The 16,646-nt window shown below is 62.5% G+C and overlaps 2 protein-coding genes across 3 annotated transcripts; both read left to right on the top strand.

Moving 5' to 3' along the window:
• The first annotated feature begins 3,213 nt into the window (after nt 1-3,213).
• On the top strand, nt 3,214-8,204 carry FCRLA (Fc receptor like A). Of its 2 annotated transcripts, none has more exons than XM_070395872.1 (6): nt 3,214-3,398; nt 5,740-5,754; nt 5,996-6,145; nt 6,412-6,678; nt 6,922-7,206; nt 7,860-8,204. In XM_070395872.1, exons 1-6 carry the CDS (start codon nt 3,344-3,346, stop codon nt 8,159-8,161), a joined length of 1,074 nt encoding a protein of 357 aa, XP_070251973.1. In that variant the 5' UTR covers nt 3,214-3,343; the 3' UTR covers nt 8,162-8,204. The 2 variants fall into 2 exon arrangements, with proteins under 2 accessions (XP_070251973.1, XP_070251972.1); XM_070395871.1 differs by having other exon boundaries at nt 5,737-5,754.
• A 3,114-nt stretch (nt 8,205-11,318) lies between these two features.
• FCRLB (Fc receptor like B) lies at nt 11,319-15,904 on the top strand. Its single transcript, XM_070396068.1, has 6 exons — nt 11,319-11,349; nt 11,747-11,767; nt 12,086-12,340; nt 13,346-13,612; nt 14,024-14,337; nt 14,790-15,904. Exons 1-6 carry the CDS (start codon nt 11,319-11,321, stop codon nt 15,156-15,158), a joined length of 1,257 nt encoding a protein of 418 aa, XP_070252169.1. The 3' UTR covers nt 15,159-15,904.
• Nucleotides 15,905-16,646: the final 742 nt, after the last annotated feature.

The following is a 16,646-nucleotide window of genomic DNA, read 5'->3' as shown; positions in this document are numbered from 1 at the left end:
TGGATCTCTAGGTGCTAATCTAGCCTCTGCCTTAGGCTATCCAGCAAAAGCCTCCCTGCAGGGCTTGGGGATCAACAGGGCGGGGCTAGCAGTTATGGCTGCTCTCAGAGGCCCCGCTTCTCAGTGTCTCAGCAATCGCTGCAAGCCCCTCCGAGAGAAAGCTGCCCTCGAGTTCCGACCGATGCCAGGCAGTCCCATTTCTCCCGTATGAGTCTGGGTCCCCAGAGACTCACCCGGAACTGGAGCTCAGAGCCTGAGACTCCCTCCTGATTGAAAAAGACAATCGTGTCCTCAGCCGCCAGCCTGCTCCGTGTGCGCCTCTGTACCTTAGTATTTTACTTCCGCACTGCGCCTCCTCTGAGCCTCGGTATGCTTTTCTCTTTCCTTCTAGTTGTAGGATTTCCACTCAGCCAGCCTTCCTGTGGTTCTGGATGATGTCTGTTCCATCTTTTAGTTGAATTTTTGAAGTGGTTGTTCCAGGCAGCAAACTCCGGTGTTTACCTATGCCGCCATCTTGGTTTCTCACCGCATGTGTTGCTTTTATAATAAACACTATAAAATGACACTCCCTTTACCTTGTTAACGTTTTTTAATCCTCACCAAAGGGTATGTGTTTATTGATTTTTGGATAGAGAGATACAAACATATGGAGACAGATTGCCTAGGTCTGTGCCCAGTCCAGGTATGTGGTGACGCTCCAACCAACTGAGCCCCGGCCAGGACCCTCCCTTTTTGAGGCTGCACTGGTTGGCGTGTAAGCCGCCCTGGGCTGCTGCCCTTCCGGGATAAGCTGGGGACCACCCCCTCCTAAAGCAGAGCTCTTCTCCCGGTGAGTTTGCCTTCTTGTCTCCATCCTCTTCCTCCTCCTCCGCGGCAGATAAAGGACCACTTTGCTTTGTAACCCAGTTCTCAGCAAGCTGAGCTTCGGACGGACGGACGGACGGACGGAGAGACTGCGATGCTTCCTGCCGCTGTGCCTGCTGCCAGCACCAGAGGCTGTGGCCGCAGAGAGGCCGTCCCGCTGCTGGAACTTGCCCGACAGCCCCGGGGCTCGGTGGGCACCCTGGAGGGGCCTTGTTTTCCGGGGACCCTGAGACAGATCCCCGTGCGCCGCGCTTGCCGCCAGGACTCGGCAGCTTCCTTTGCTGGGTGGTTGCCATGGCTTTTGGGATGCACTTCCTATTCCCAGTCAGATTTCACACTCACATGGTGGTATGACACTCCACTGATGGGCACAGACCGATGGTGGGAGGAGTGTCACCCGGAAACACCCACGCCCTTGGGTAGGAGAAAGGCCCCAAGAGGCTCCCTTTCCAGCTCTGCTCTTGTTCTCAAAGCCATTCCTGACCCTCTGACATTGGTCCTCTGCGTCCTGAGCCTTCCCGGGGCCCCAGGGGAATTGTCTGGCTTCGCATCAGCAGTCTCCTCGTTAAGGACATAAATGCAGTTTCCTGCAGCTTAATTTCCTGTAACAACACGATCAAGATTTGTGGCCATCCCAATGCTCCTGTGTAGACTTTAAACAAAATAATACTCCGTGGTTGAATGCTAGAGACACCTTGGCCTCTTAATCCATTTATCCTCGTCGGACTTGTCAAAGATTGATTTTATTGCTCTTTTCACAAAATTAGCTTTGGTTTTCTGATCAAGCCTTCTCTTATATTTGCTTTCCATTTTGCACATTGTAATAATTTTAAGCATTGACTAATATCCCCTTTCTTATTTCTGATACTTTTGCATTTTTTTAAAATCAAGAAATACGTGTAGATTTAAAGTCACCTAAGATATTTTCCTCACCAGACGATCTTTTACTGTCCTCCTGTGTATACTGGAATGAAATCTTCCTTATTTCTCTTAATTTATTTTGGAGGAAAGCACAATTTCATCAGAATATTTAAATTATACAGGAATTTATATCAAAAAGATTACTTAAAACTTCTCATCAAATGTCTTATAACATACATTTCTATAACTTTAAGTCAAGTAAACCCATTGATTTATGATTTCCACATACCCAGGGGGACCTCCGTCTTTAATAGATCATTAATAGGGTATCAAGTCTCAGAACTCTTTGCCTAGCACTGGATCCCAAATCAATGTCTCCTGTGTTTTTCTAAAGGGTTTATAGTTTTACGTTTATATTTAAGTCCCTGATTCAGTTTCAGTGCTTTCTGTGTGAGGGGAGTGTTGGGGTAGGTCCGACTCAATTCCTCCTGCTTCGGATTTGCATCAGGTTGGCTCAGACCCCTGTCCTCTCCTGGGCCTGTGGTCTCTCGGGACAGGCTCACACCTCCTTGCCTCCTGCCCACACTCGCCCACCTGGGTCCTGGGGGCCATCTGCACAGGAACACAGCCTCTCAGACATGGAGACTTCCTGTAAAGCTGGTTTCAGACTGAGAGCTATCTGCCCTCTGGGGCATGCTCTGCCCTGTGGTTTTGCACAGCTTGGGTGGGGGGGTCAGGCCCCCCTACCCTCCCTGCCTTCTGCATTTCTGATGGTTCCTCTCACCTCTGGGCAACCACGAGGGCCTGGGGGATAATAGGAGGAGGGGGTGATCCCGTGAGAAGGGGGGTGGCTGTGCCACTGGGACCCGCCTCAAAGGGGACATCCTGAGGCAGAGACAGTGGCTCTGGGAGGCCCCCTGGAGCTGGGAGGTGCTGTCGCCCTCTTTCTGGGTCTCCTTGGTGTCTCCAGTCTCCTCAGGACCAGGGCCTTGGGCTGAGCCTGAGCCTTGACCCCCTGCTGAGTCCTCTGGAAACTTCTCTTTTCCTCTTCCCTTTTCCTGGAGTCAGAGAGCCACAGCCTCCGGTGCTGAGTCCTGAGACCGGGTTCGAGAAACTGGGTGGTCAGAGCCCAGGAAGGACTCAGCTATGTCTGACATGGTGCCGTCACCGCCCTCTTCCCGTGTCCTGCCGCAGCCCAGGCTCTAGAAACATGGCGGGGGGGGGGGGGGGTGGTTGGGGGGGTGCTGGAAGGGGTAGGGCACAGGGCAGGCCCCTGAACGCTCAGAGGGCCCACTGGGTTCTGTAGCCTTCAGCAGCTTCCGCCTCTGTCAGCCAGCTCCCCAGTAGGAGCAGGAGGCCATGGGACCCTCCCCAGCAGGAGCAGGAGGCGGGGACATGGCAGGCAGCACGTGCTCTGGAAGCTCTCTGAGCTCCACGGGGACCTGGACCATCATTTCCCCCACAGCCCTCCACGCAGATGACCTGGCACCTAAAGGATGGAAGCCAATCAGAGTTGAAGAGGAGACAAGACAGTTAGACTTGCTTCCTCTTTTCTAATTTGAGAGGTTTCATGTTGAAAGTCGGGGTGTGAGGCTGCGGAGACCTTCACACAGTCACCATGAAGCTGGGTTGCTTCTCGCCTCCTGTGCTCTGGGCAGCCCAGGTGCTGCTGGGTGAGTAACACGCCTGCTGGGGGGCAGGGGTGGCCTGCAGGAGGCCCAGCGGGAGGCGCCTGGACCTTCTCTGGCCTCCTAGGAGGCGGGGCTGGGGGATGTGAAGTGGGGGACTGACATGAAAACCTCCCAGTCTCTCCCGCCCCAGCCCCTGGACCACAGGGCCTCTGCAGCGAGAAGCTCCCCTGCGCTCTGGTGCTCACGGTCTGGCCGTCACGGGGCCTGGGGGCCCCATCTGGCCTTAGGGGCCTTCCCACACTCGAGTTCCTACCCTGGTGGGCTTCGCTGCTGCTGTTGTTCATCCCAGCTGGTGTCCTCCGCTCCCCGGCCCCCACCAATCACGCCCCCTGGTCCTTCGACCCCCGTGGTCCCTTTGGCGGCTTCCTTGCCTCCCTACCGTTCTCTCTTCATGCCGTCTCCCCAGTCAGCTTATTTGTCGGTTTCATCTTTCCCGGGACAACGCAGTGGTTTGAGTCCTGAATCGCATCTCCAACCCCACGCCTGTGCTTGAGCGTCACATTCAAATACCCAGCCTCGCACAGGACACACCCACCACGTGTCTCCAGGTCTCCCAGCACCACGTGGCCGGTGCCCAACCAACTGTCCCCTCCTGTCTCTCCATCCCACCTCCCACCGGACACCCAGACAGGGGCTTGGCGAACAAGCCAGATTCCCTTCTGCCCATGCTCTGCAGACAACCAGTTATCGTCCCTGGAAATGGCCCCTTTCCTGAAACTTAAGGAATGCCATGCCGGACAAGCCCTGGTCATTTCTGACCTGGGCTGCGCCCGTGACCTCCCAGCTGAGTGATCTGTCTCAGCCTGTGTCCTTCATAGCTCTGCACTCGGCCGACCTAGCCCCCAGGTAACCTCTGCGACCTCTGGGCTCCAGCAAACCCCAGTTGCTTAGATTCACACCTTCTCCCACTGCACTCGGACCTGTCTCCGAGCTCTGCTCACTCTACTCCTGCCGAAAAGAGCACCCCACGGCCCCGTTCCCCTCTCCCTCACAAACTCTGGGCATCCAAACCCTCGGCAGCGAGGCAGCCCCTGCCCCTGGAGCTGTCCGGGAGCCCTCTGCCCGCGGCTGGGCTGCCCGGCGCCTCTCTCCTGTCACTCTCCCTCCCGCAGAGACCTTGTGTGCACGCGCCTGTGCCGTCCACCAAACCAAAGGGACAAGGCCTTTCCTTTTGTCTTTTAACCTCGTCTGATCTGTCTGAATTCTTGCACCACGTTGTCCCGAAGTCATGTTGTTGATCGTTTCACTGAACACAGAGCCAGCCCTGGGCGGCCAGTGCGTGGCCAGAGCTCCCGACGGGCGGTCGGACATTCTGGTTTCCACGCCTCTTCCCCGAGGGTGTTTCTTTGAAAAAGTCACGTTTCATATCTCTGGATTTGGTTTCCCTATTCACAAAATGAGAGTGACAATACCTTCCGGCCGTTTTCTGAGTGAAAGTGTCTGGTAGCCCAACCAGATTTTGTGTGAAAGAAGAAGCTGAGAGCCGTTGAGGGCGCGTGGAGGAACCGAGAGGGCAGCCGGGTGGGGCAGAGGCAGAAAGGCTCTGAGGACTGCACCTGGGCCTGACGGACGGACGGATGGACACGGACAGATGGAGGAGAACCAGGAAGGGGGAGGGGCCTCGCTGAGGGAAATGACAAGATCAAAGGGGAGCGTGGGGCCTTTGGGAGGGGACAGGACTAGGGAGGACCAGGGAGGGGTGGAGGTGGGAGAATCGAATTAGCTCACCTGAGCTAAGAGGCAGGTGAGGAGAATGGTGAGAAATCCATAACTCTACCTCTCAACCCAGAAGCAAAGAGCTGCTCTATAGCTGCCAGGACTGGGAGTAGAGGATCGGGGGGAGAAGGACAGGGCGGGAGAGTTCAAGGGACAGAGGACAGACATCAGGGTAGAGATGGCTGAAAAATGAAGACATGAAAGTGGAGGCAAGGAAGGAGGAGACACTGGTGGATAAGATCGTCAAGGATGAAGAGCCGAGTGAGTTGGGACAATGGAAATCAGGAAGAGTCCTCAGGAAGGTCATGTCTAAGTGGTGACTCTTGACTCAGACATACCGAGCTTTCTTGCTGCAGTCCCACCCCCTTTTAAACTTTGGGTGAGTTAACTGGGGTTTCCAAGCCCATTTCTTAAAGATTTGGAAACTCGGGGTGCAGTCACACACCTGGGAACCCTGTGATGATGAAATAGAGGGTGTGAGGCAGAGCCGAGCCTCCGGCACTTAATGCACCCAGTGGGGTGAGAACTGACCTCTCCCTTCTCTCCTGTGCTGTGTCCACCGCTCGGGGCCAATGGCCGTGGCCTCTGGTTCCTGTGCCCACAGCAGCCGGCTGTCATGCGGGTGAGTCCCCCCTTTGGCCACTCTCTCCCCTGCCTCTTCCCCAAACCACAGTGAGTCACGTCTAAGACCCTCTGAGAGACCCCGTGGGTTTACTGGGGAAAAGGTCTTGGCGTCTTCCTATTCTCCTTCTAAAAAGGGAGACTCCCTGAGGAGGAGGCGGAGGCCCCGCTGGAGGGCACGCTCCTGCTCTCCTCCGTCTCAGCATCATTTCCTGGCTCCTATCGGGCCGTGCCCTCCTCAGCTGCCAGTTCTGAGACCCTGCAGTGTGAGGGCCCCGTCAGCACCTGGGACAGCGGCTGCCGCCCCGGGGATGACTTGGGCTCCCGGGAAGTGGACTACCAGGCCAGGGGCTACACGTTCAGCCGACCCATCCGTCTGGTCGTGTCCTACGGTAAGGTCCTGGGAAGGTCCTCTCCCACTTCCCACAGCTCCCCCTCAGCCCAGAGCCCCCGCGGGAAGGTGCCGCAGGAACTGGCCACCGATGACAGCTCTCCTTCCATCTCAGCCCACAGACCCGGTGCCCTCAGTCCTAGGCCCTAGAAGTTTTTGGGGCGAGAGCTCCCTGGATCCTCAGAGAAAGCTGAGGGGTCCGCTGTGGGCCGCACTGAGGGGCTGCCGCACGGGCAGTGGGTGACTCAGCTCTCGCTCTGGCCGCAGACTGGCTGGTCCTCCAAGGCCCGGCCGCTCCGATCTTCGAAGGGGACCCTCTGGTTCTGCGCTGCCAGGCCTGGCGAGGCTGGCCCCTGGCCCAGGTCACCTTCTACCGAGATGGCTCTGCTCTGGGTGCCCCTGGACCTGACAGGGAATTCTCGATCGCTGTGGTTCGAGAGGCGGACAGCGGGCATTACCACTGCAGCGCCATCTTCCGGAGCCCTGGTCCGGGGAGACCAGAAACGGCATCCTCCCTGGCGGTCACCGTCCAAGGTGAGGGCTCGGGGCGGAGTCGCCGTCGCAGAGCAGGGGGGACAGACAAACCTCTTCACGGTGGGGGAGGGGGGCAGGCGCGCTGCAGCCCCTCGGCCCTCCGAGTCCCGGGGGCCCCTCTATCCCACGCATCCTGGTTGATGCCCCGGCACTAGGTCTGCTCCAGTCCAGGCCAGTGAAGATGGACCTCCTTCCCCAGGGCGTGTGAGCCCGAGCTGAGCCCTTCCTTCCCGACTCTCCCAGAACTGTTTCCCGCTCCGGTGCTCAGAGCCACGCCCTCGCCAGAGCCCCAAGAGGGCAGCGCCGTGACCTTGAGCTGCCAGACAAAGCTGCCCCCGCAGAGGTCGGCCACCCGCCTCCTCTTCTCCTTCTACAAGGGGGGCCGGGCTGTGCGCGGCCGGGGCCTGTCTCCAGAGCTGCAGGTCCCCGCAGCCGAAGAGGCCCACTCGGGGTCCTACTGGTGCGAGGCCGCCACCGAGGACAACCACGTGTGGAAAAGGAGCCCCCGGCTGGACATCAGGGTGCAGGGTGAGTGGCGTGTGGAGGGCGGGGCAGGAGGGGGGGCCCTTGCGGGGCTCAGTGTGAGCAGAGGCACAGCAGAGGCAGCAGCCAGGAGCCGGGTCCCTGGGGACGGCGAGAGTACAGACAGGGACTTCTCCCTAGACCAGGGACTCCTCTCCGCAGCAGGACCATGCCAGCTCCGCAGCTGCTGCTCACGGGCGACGCTCCCGCCAGGGACCTGGGCACGTGAGGCAAACAGCACCGTGTTGGTTCTGGGAGCCGCGCTGTGAAGGCTGCTCCTGGTGGGAAACACAGAAGAGGAGTCCGGGGAGCCAGGGAGCCTCGTGGCAGGAATCGGGGGAGGGACAGGGGAGGCTCTCGGGTGGGCAGTGGCTCACGCACGGGGTGGGGCCAGCTCCATGAAGGTCCTGCCCAGAGGGCTGCGCCCTGTCCTCAGGGCAGGTGCCACCCACAGGCAGGGAACCGGGAGGATCCCTGACGTCCACACCCCTCACTGACCAGCCTCACTGCTGAAGGGTTTCCCGTGTGCCAGGCGGGACTCGGGGCCCTTGAGTCTCCGCCGCCCTGGGCAGTCAGAGTGCAGGAGAGACGGGGAGGGGAGGCGGGCTGGAGCCAGGCTTCCGAAGTCACTGTAAGTGTGTTCCCTGCCCCACACCCAGGTCCCTCGAGCTCTGGTGCACCACCTACCTTGAACCCCGCTCCTCCGAAATCCACGGCTCCAGGAATGCCTGCTGTGGAGCCACCCAGGCCTCTGCCTCCGCCGCCCAGCCCTTCCTCAGGGGGCCCAGCGCCCCCCTCTCCCCTGCAGGCCTCCGACCCCCACCTGCACCACCGGATGGGCCTTCTCCTCAGACAGATGCAGGATGTGCGCGTGCTCCTCGGCCACCTGGTCATGGAGTTGAGGGACTTGTCTGGCCACCTGAAGCTGGACACCCGGAAGGGCACTGCCAAGCAGGTGTGAGCAGTTCACCTGCAGTGTTGCTCAGACCCCAATAAATCGAGCTCTCCCCATCTCCTTCCTTCTGTCATGCACATGCGCCCAGAGACTTCTCCAGGTTTCTAGTCTTGTTAGAGTCGGAGGCAGGCGCTTCCGTAACTGCACCAAGGGGAGCCGTGCACCCTTCTCAACCTGGCCGCCAATCCCCTCCAGCCCGCCAGGCGCCTCCTGCTGCCCAGCAGAGCCCGGGGCCAGAGAGCAAGCAGGCGGGTTGGGTGGCAGTGTTGGTGGGACCACCCCACCTGCCCAGGGGACACTTGGGTTGCCAGTTTGGGGGGGTGCTACTGTCGTCTAGTAAGTAGAACACAGGGGTGCTGCTAACAGCCTGTAACACAGAGCAGCCTCCACAGAGGGTTCTCTGGCCCCGAACGTCAATAGTGAGGAAGGAAACCCAGCCGCAGGGATGCGTGGTGTCCGACGGGGGCTTTGCCTCTTTGACTCACTCCCTCACTTGGCCTCACTCAGCGAATATCAGTTGGTTAGACGCCGGCCTTTGTGGCCTCTCCTCCTAACGGCTCTGCCTCTAGCACAGCTGACACCGCCCACAGGCTCCCCCCCGGACACAGCAGCTGTGGTGCAGCCGCCGTCCCGGAGCCGCAAGGCCGCTGTCTCGGAACTATTTTCCTTTCAAAGCTTGCGTTACCCTTTGGGGACATAATCACACTTTCCCTGTGCGGGACGCTGCTGTCAGCGCTCAGGCTGTGACAGCGCCCGACAGGCTCCCCAGCAGCTCCTGGGCAGGGTCCGTCCCGATGCAGCGCACCCCATCCCGCTCCACGCCCGGCATGACACTGTCCCCTCCTCTCTCTGCCGATGGTTCTGTGCGTAGTTCGACCCACAGAGATTTACAGAAGAGGCATCTGTGCCCTCCCGGACCTGCCGCAGGAAACCGGGAGGGCCTGGCTGGTGAGCTCAGTTGATTAGAGCGTCGTCCAAGGTTTGGGGGTCGACGCCGGTCAGGGCGCACATGAGAATCAACCAGTGAATGCGTGGATAAGTGGAACAACAAATCCAAGTTTCTCTCTCTAATCAATTAAAAAAAAAGAAAAGGAAAGAAACAAGGGAGGGGAGCCCTGCTGGACGTGAGAGCGGCGCTCCCTGGGCGGCGCCTGGGAAGCCTGTGGCAGGGCGTCACCCCTCCCGCTCCAGTGTCCACCCCTTAGGCGACTCTATCAGCTGATGGCACCTCTTGTCCAGGAATTAGGACCTGATGGGCCTCAAATAGCTGCTAGCTGCTCGGGTAACTGTGGTAATTGATAGGTTTCTGTGCCCGACCTGGCGGGGGGGGGGGGGGGGGGCGCGCAGGGGGGGGCGCGGCGGATGTGGAAGAGCCGAGAATACAGAAATGTTGGGAGGGTGGATTTTTAAGGTCAAACTCCGAGCACCGTGTGACAGGCGCCCTGTTGGGGTTCTGGGAACTGTGGGGGAGACGGCATGCTTTGTGGGCTTTCTCGTGGAGCTCGGTGAAGAGGCCGAGATGCCAGCTGGTGCGGACGAGGCACGGCTGACGGGTGTCACATGCTGTCACAGAGAAGGCCCTGGCCAGGAGTCAGACCTCTGCACAGGCCTCGGGCATGTGGGCGCCCACACTGGCCCCAGGGTGAGGAGCCAGGTGGGATCTGGGAGTGCGGTCCCAAAGCAGGCAATTCATGGTCTCTGCTCCCAGACCTTGTTCTCCGCCCCACCCCGACCCCCAGCTCCTGGGCACCTCATCAGGTAGTGCCCTGCCTCCCAGACCCGCTGACGCTCTCTCCATCAAAAGCTGCTCTCAGAACAGATCTGCCGAGGCCAGCGTGACTGAGTCAACCCATCGACCCATCGCATTCTCCCAAGAGGCAACTGCTTTATTGATCGGACGGCACCTTAGGGCGCGGAGGGAATGCTCAGAGGGGCTCTGGGTGTCCCGAGCCAGAGGGGAAGGGACCACCTTAAACGAGTTGATGTAGGAGAATCCCTTTCCTGCCGGAGTCCCCAGGGAAGGAGGTGCCCCTGGCTCAGCAGTCTCGGGAGGCACCGGGGACACACTATCCGGCTGGAAAGTTCATTAAGTATTTACCCAGGACGCAGGCTGCCTGCTGCTGCTCAGGGCTGGGTCACGTGGCTCAGGAAGAAGTGGAGGTCGGACCAGAGGAGTTTCTGAGGGCCCAGGCAGTGGCTTCTCTGCCTCAGGTGAGGGTGCCGTGGGTGTGGGGCAGGGGTCCTCAAACTACGGCCCGCGGGCCACATGCAAATACAAATATTGTATTTGTTCCCGTTTTGTTTTTTTTACTTCAAAATAAGATATGTACAGTGTGCATAGGAATTTGTTCATAGTTTTTTTTAAAACTATAGTCCGGCCCTCCAACGGTCTGAGGGACAGTGAACTGGCCCCGTTTAAAAAGTTTGAGGACCCCTGTGGGGGGTGCCGCGGGCGTGCGGGGTGCCGAGGGCAGGGAGGCGGTGCTTCGGATGGGAAGGGGGTGCTGCAGGCGGGGAGGGGTTGCCCTGGGCTTGGGGGGGTGCTGCGTGCATGACTAGGGTGCCCGGGAGGACAGAAAGAAGGGCTCCAGTGAGTGGAGGTGCCACTGGGCAAGGTACTCGGTGGGTAGGAGAGAAGGGTTTTCTAACTCCTGAAGGTTGGGGGTCAGGAAGGGAGAAAGAAGGGTGGACACATGACATGTCTATCCCTGATGGGGACCCTGGAGGCCTGGCTTCCTGTCTGCTCACCTGTGGGAGGTGGGAGCCCTGGGAGGGCTCCCATGTCAACCTCACAGCCTCACACTGAGGTCTGTCCTGGGGAGGCCGCAGGAGGAAGGCACTTGGGGCCTTGAGGCCCGGAGGGTGTGTCTCCCCACCTGAAGCTCACGGGTCAGCTGGACGGGGAGGGGAGGCAGTAGCCTGGGAGCCGGGGCGGAGGGCAGGCTGTGCGCAGCGGGTCTTCTCCACGGGCCGTGGGGCTGGCCTGAGACGCAGGTGCTCTTGGGCGGTAGGTGGGCCCCTGAGGCTGACACACAGCGGCCCATCCCCTGCTCCTCCAGCCACATTGCCAGGAGCTGGAGCGCGGAGCTCTGTGGGCAGCACTGACCCCCCCCCTCGCCCCCCGCAGTGTCTCCAGCCCTGGGCAGCGGCGCATCAGGTCGTCATGTGGACGCTGGCAGCCCTCCTGTTGCTCGGTGAGTCCGCAGGAAGCAGGGGACATGGGTGTGTGTGGAGAGCGTGTGTGTGTGTGTGTGTGGGGGAGAGCGTGTGTGTGGGGAGAGCGTGTGTGTGGAGAGCGTGTGTGTGTGGAGAGCGTGTGTGTGTGTGGGGGGGGGAGAGCGTGTGTGTGTGGAGAGCGTGTGTGTGTGTGGCGGGGGAGAGCGTGTGTGTGGGGAGAGCGTGTGTGTGTGTCGGGGGGTGAGGCGTGGGGGGTATGCAACCCTCGACTCCACACAGTCCACTATCTTGGAGGGTGAAGAGGCGGAGAAAGCCAGGGCTGGGTTCCTGCTGAGTCTCTTCCGGGGCAGGAGCCCCTTGCACCCCTCACAGCCCAACCTTCCTCCATCCTTCTCTCTCATCCTTGCTTCGCAGTGCCAAGCAGTGGACACGCCGGTGAGTCCGACGCCTCCCTCACCAGTGCTGACACTTTCCACACCAGCCCGTGACCTGCGTGGGCCTCCCCCTGCCTGTGCTGGGAGTGTCTTTCCCACTCCACCCCGTCCTGTGACAGCTCGCCTGCGGCTTAGACCTGGTGCTGACGGGACTGACACCTCGAAGCCCAGGGGCCCTCCCCCGAGGCTGGGTTAGGTCGAGGGCTGGCCCGGGGGCTGGGGTTTCCCGAGATCCCCCACCTCAGAGCACACCTGTGGGCACCTCGCCTTGACCCCTTCCACACTGCCCCCCCCCCCCCCCCCCCCCCCCGCCTCGCAGTGGCCCTGGAGAAGCCCACACTGTCTCTGCACCCGCCCTGGACCACCATCTTCAAGGGGGAGCGGGTCACCCTGCAGTGTGACGGCCACCACCCTCTGGTCGTGGAGCTCCGGCCCATCAGCACCCTCTGGTACCTGGGCCACCTGCTGCTGCCCTCTCACGGGAGGAGCATCGAGGTGCAGACCCCAGGGGTGTACCGGTGCCAGACCCGGGGAGCGCCCGTCAGCGACCCTGTCCACCTCTCTGTCTCCAATGGTGAGTGTCTGCCCCGGGGGGTGGGCACAGGCTCCTGGGGTACTGGCCGTCCTGTGGGAAGGACACCGGGCCACTCCCATTGGGGCAGGAAAGGGGGGCACATGGCACTGGGTGCAGTAAGGCTGGACTGTCCCCAAAGGTCCCCTCCGCTCCTGCCGCCGTGGGTGGCAAATGGGCATTTCTGTTGACGAGACTGGCTCCAAAGAGCAGAGGCCCTGAGCACCTGGGACACTGGCCAGAGAAGCCGGGCGGGCAGGGCAGGGCCGGGCCGCAGGCCGCACAGTGGTCAGTCTGGACGGGGCTCCTCTGTGCCCCTCAGCAAGAGGGCAGCTGCGCGCCGGCTGTGCAGGAGGCCGGAGTTCCGCCTCACAGGCCCTGTGTGCCCTGAGGGGTCACTGAGACACTGGCCTGGGGACACTTACAGGCTTCAAAACAGAGCCGAGAACAACAGAAATGCATCCTCGGGCCAGGCTGGCTGCTGGGTGGGGTATGACGTCACCTGGGACCCGTAGGGCGCAGTTTGTGTTCAGAATTTAATGAGGCCACTCAGTGCTCAGCTGGCACTTACACGCCTCACGTCCACTCTGTGTTTCTTGGTTGGAAAGTACAGTGAGTGCAGGTGAGGTAGCGGCCGCGCTAGCCAGTGGCCGCCGCTTGCAGAACTGAGTGCCGCTGGCCATTCCCTCTCGGCGTAAACACGAGGCCAGTTCCCCAGCGCCCGCACAGGGACGGGCGAGGGAGCGCGGGAGGCGGGCAGGGGCGGGAGCAGGACCGGCAGGAAGGCGGGCGCCGCGCCACCTGAGGAAGCAGCCGGCACCCTGACGTCGTTCCTCCCCGAGGCTGGAACCGAGTCGCGGGCCTCTTCGCTTTCCCTTCCCTCCCACTCACCTGACGCACCCGCGGGCCGGGCTGGGCGCTCAGTGGGCGGAGTGAGCGGCTGCGGGTGGGGGCGGGCGGAGAAGGGGCCGGGCGGGTCCTCTGGAGTCGCTGTCCGGTGCCTCGCAGACTGGCTGATCCTGCAAGTGCCCTACGCGCCGGTGTTCGAGGGCGAGCCGCTGGTCCTGCGCTGCCGCGGCTGGTACGACAAGGCGGTGCACAAGCTGCACTACTACCGCGACGGCCGCGCCGTGCGCTACTTCGGCTCCGGAGCCAACTACTCGGTGCCGCAGGCTCGTGCCGGCGACAGCGGGCGCTACCAGTGCTCGGGCACCATGCGCCTCCCGGTGGAGAGCGCGCCCATGTTCTCCGCGCCGGTGGCCGTGACCGTGCGAGGTGGGTGCGAGCGCGCGAGGGGCGGCCCTGGGCTCAGGGCGGGAAGCGCGGGGTCGGGGACGGCGGGGAGCGGAGGAGCGGATGAAGCTGCTGACCGCGCAGTGGAGGCGCCTGGGCGGGCAGCCTGCGTGGGGCGGGGTCCCTTCGCCCGCCGCCCCAGCTCTCATGCCGAGCAGGGTCCACCGAGGGGCGGCGATCCTGCGGGACGGGGCGAGGCGGACACAGAGACCCCTTCCCGGGCAGAGGCCGGGCTGGTCCCTCCCTCGTGGGCGCGTGGCCGCGTTTCAGGAGCTCGTCCTCCCACGCGCCTGGCCTCCTGGGGGCGAGGCGTCCTCACGGACACGGAGAGGGCGCGGCGTCGGGGGGCGCGGGCTCGGGCCTCACGGGCGGCCCGCCCCGCCCTCCCCGCAGAGCTGTTCGCGGCGCCGGTGCTGAGGGCTGAGCGCGCGGGGCCGGGCGGGGCGGTCCTCCGCTGCGAGACGCGCCTGCACCCGCGGAGGCGCGCGGTGCCGCTGCAGTTCGCCTTCTACAAGCACAGCCGCGCCGTGCGCCGCTTCGACTGGGCGGCCGAGTACCGAGTCCCCGAGGCCGAGGCCGACGAGCTGGAGGCGCACTGGTGCGAGGCGGCCACGGCCTCCCGCAGCGTCCGCAAGCGCAGCGCGTGGCCGCAGCTCCCGGGGCGCGGTGAGTGGCCGCCCCTCGCCCCGCTGTGCACGCGCCCCGCCGTCCCCCCGCCCCCCCCCCCCCCCCCCGCGCTCCGGGCCGCCTCTCCCTGACCCAGCCCGCCCCCCCCCCCCCCCCCGCGCTCCGGGCCGCCTCTCCCTGACCCAGCCCGCCCCCCCCCCCCCCCCCCCGCGCTCCGGGCCGCCTCTCCCTGACCCAGCCCGCCCCCCCCCCCCCCCGCGCTCCGGGCCGCCTCTCCCTGACCCAGCCCGCCCCCCTCCCCCGCGCTCCGGGCCGCCTCTCCCTGACCCAGCCCGCCCCCCCCCCCCCGCGCTCCGGGCCGCCTCTCCCTGACCCAGCCCGCCCCCCCCCGCCCCCCCCGCGCTCCGGGCCGCCTCTCCCTGACCCAGCCCGCCCCCCCCGCCCCCCCCTGCGCTCCGGGCCGCCTCTCCCTGACCCAGCCCGCCCCCGCCCGCCCGCAGGGCCGCCCGGCGACTCGGCCGCCGTCGCCCAGGGCCCGAAGGCCGCGCCCCTGGCGCCCGGGAACCAGCCGCTTTCCTCCCGAAAGGCCCTGCCGTCCACGTCGGCGCCGTCGGTCATCTCCGCCCCTAACGCCACCTCCGCCGGGCCACGGGCCCCCGCAGGCAGAGCCCCCGGCGCCGCGCCTGCCGCCTGCGCCCCGCAGGCGCCCCTGGAACCCGCCGCGGGGGCCCTGAAGCCCGAGGTGGACCTGCTGCTCCGAGAAATTCGGCTGCTCAAAGGCCTGCTGAGCCAGGTGGTCCTGGAAATGAGGGGCCCGCAGGCTGCCCCAGAGCCCGGGACAGCACGAGAGACGGCGGCCCCCTGGGCGGAGTCCCCGGAGACCAGCGCTGCGGGGAGCTGAGCGGCGTCCGCCCCTCCAGGCCAGCCCGTCCCGCCCCCTCCTCTCAGTCCCCTCCGCTCCGCTCCGCTCCCCCACCCTGCGCCCAGAACCCAGGAGGGCTGGGTTCTGGCCGCGAGTTCAGGCCGAGCTTCCCAGGAGCCTCCCGGTACAGCCCACACAGGCTAGCTGGTGCCTAAGGGCACGGAGGAAACAGCCCTTCCTTGGGGAGGGTTAGGGAAGGGTTGTAATTAAAGATAATTAACTTAATGCTAATTTTAATGAGTCCCTGTCTGCCTTTGGGAGCATGGATTCCCTGCAGGGCTGGTTGCCAGGAGGTCCATGCCCTTCACCAGTGAGCTTCCCTTATTTGTATTTATATCTATCTATCTATCTATCTATCTAATCTACACTAATAAAAGAGAAACATGGTAATTAGCCTACGACCACTACCCTTTTCATTGGCTAATCAGTCAGTATATGCAAATTAACTGTCAGCCAAGATGGCTGCCGGCAGCCAGGCAGCTGGAAGCGAACATGAGGCTTGCTTGCTGCAGTGACTGCAGACTCCAACGTTCCCCGCCTCACTTGCCGGCCTCTGAGCTACAACTCTAAGCAACTATATACTATGTTGCAAATAAGAAGATAAACAAAACTCCAGAAACCAGCTGGACTGAAAGCCAGGCGGACCGAAACTTTGTATCGATGTTTTCAGCAGCGAGGCCTCAGAGCTAAAGCTGGCCCAGAATAAAAAAACAAAACAAAAACAAGGAGCGGTTGGAAGCTTCAGTCACTCACTTCCTGGAAAACAGCCCTCAGCCCCTCACCCAGACTGGCCAGGCACCCCAGTGGGGACTCCCACCCTGATCCAGGACACCCTTCAGGGCAAACCAGCCGGCTCCCACCCATGCACCAGGCCTCTATCCTATATAGTAAAAGGGTAATATGCCTCCCGGCACCGGGATCAGCGTGACAGGGGGCAGAGCCCAAACCCCCTGATCGCCCTGTGGCTCTGTGTGTGATAGGGGGCGGGGCCACAACCTCCCTATCTGCCCTGCTCTGTTCGTGACAGGGGAAGGCACCCCAACCCCCTGTTCAGCCCTGCTCTGTGCCTGATAGGGGAGAGCTCCCCAATCCCCCGATTGCCCTGCGGCTCTGTGTGTGACAGGGTGCAGTGCACCAACCCCCTGATTGGCCCTGCTCTGTGGGTGATAGAGGGTGGCGCCCCAAACCCCCTCCACGGGCCTTGCTCTGTGTGTGACAGGGTAGAGCCATAACCTCCCCATTGGCCCTGCCCTGAGTGTGACAGGGTGCAGCACCCCAACCCCCTGATCCGCCCTACTCTGTGAGTGACAGGGGGGAGCTCCTCAACCCCCTGATGGGCCCTGCTCTGTGCGTGACAGGGGGGAGCTCCCCAACCCCCTGATTGGCCCTGCTCTGTGCGTGACGGGGGTGGCACCGCAACCTCCCCATCGACCCTGCCTTGAGTGTGACAGGGGGCGGTGCCCCAAC

This window comes from Myotis yumanensis, unplaced genomic scaffold, assembly GCF_028538775.1.
Source record: "Myotis yumanensis isolate MYYU_CA2020_CCGP unplaced genomic scaffold, mMyoYum1.0.hap1 SCAF_17, whole genome shotgun sequence".
NCBI lineage: Eukaryota > Metazoa > Chordata > Mammalia > Chiroptera > Vespertilionidae > Myotis > Myotis yumanensis.
The sequence above is the reverse complement of the archived record's forward strand: the minus strand, read 5'-3'. Positions and strand labels throughout refer to the sequence as shown.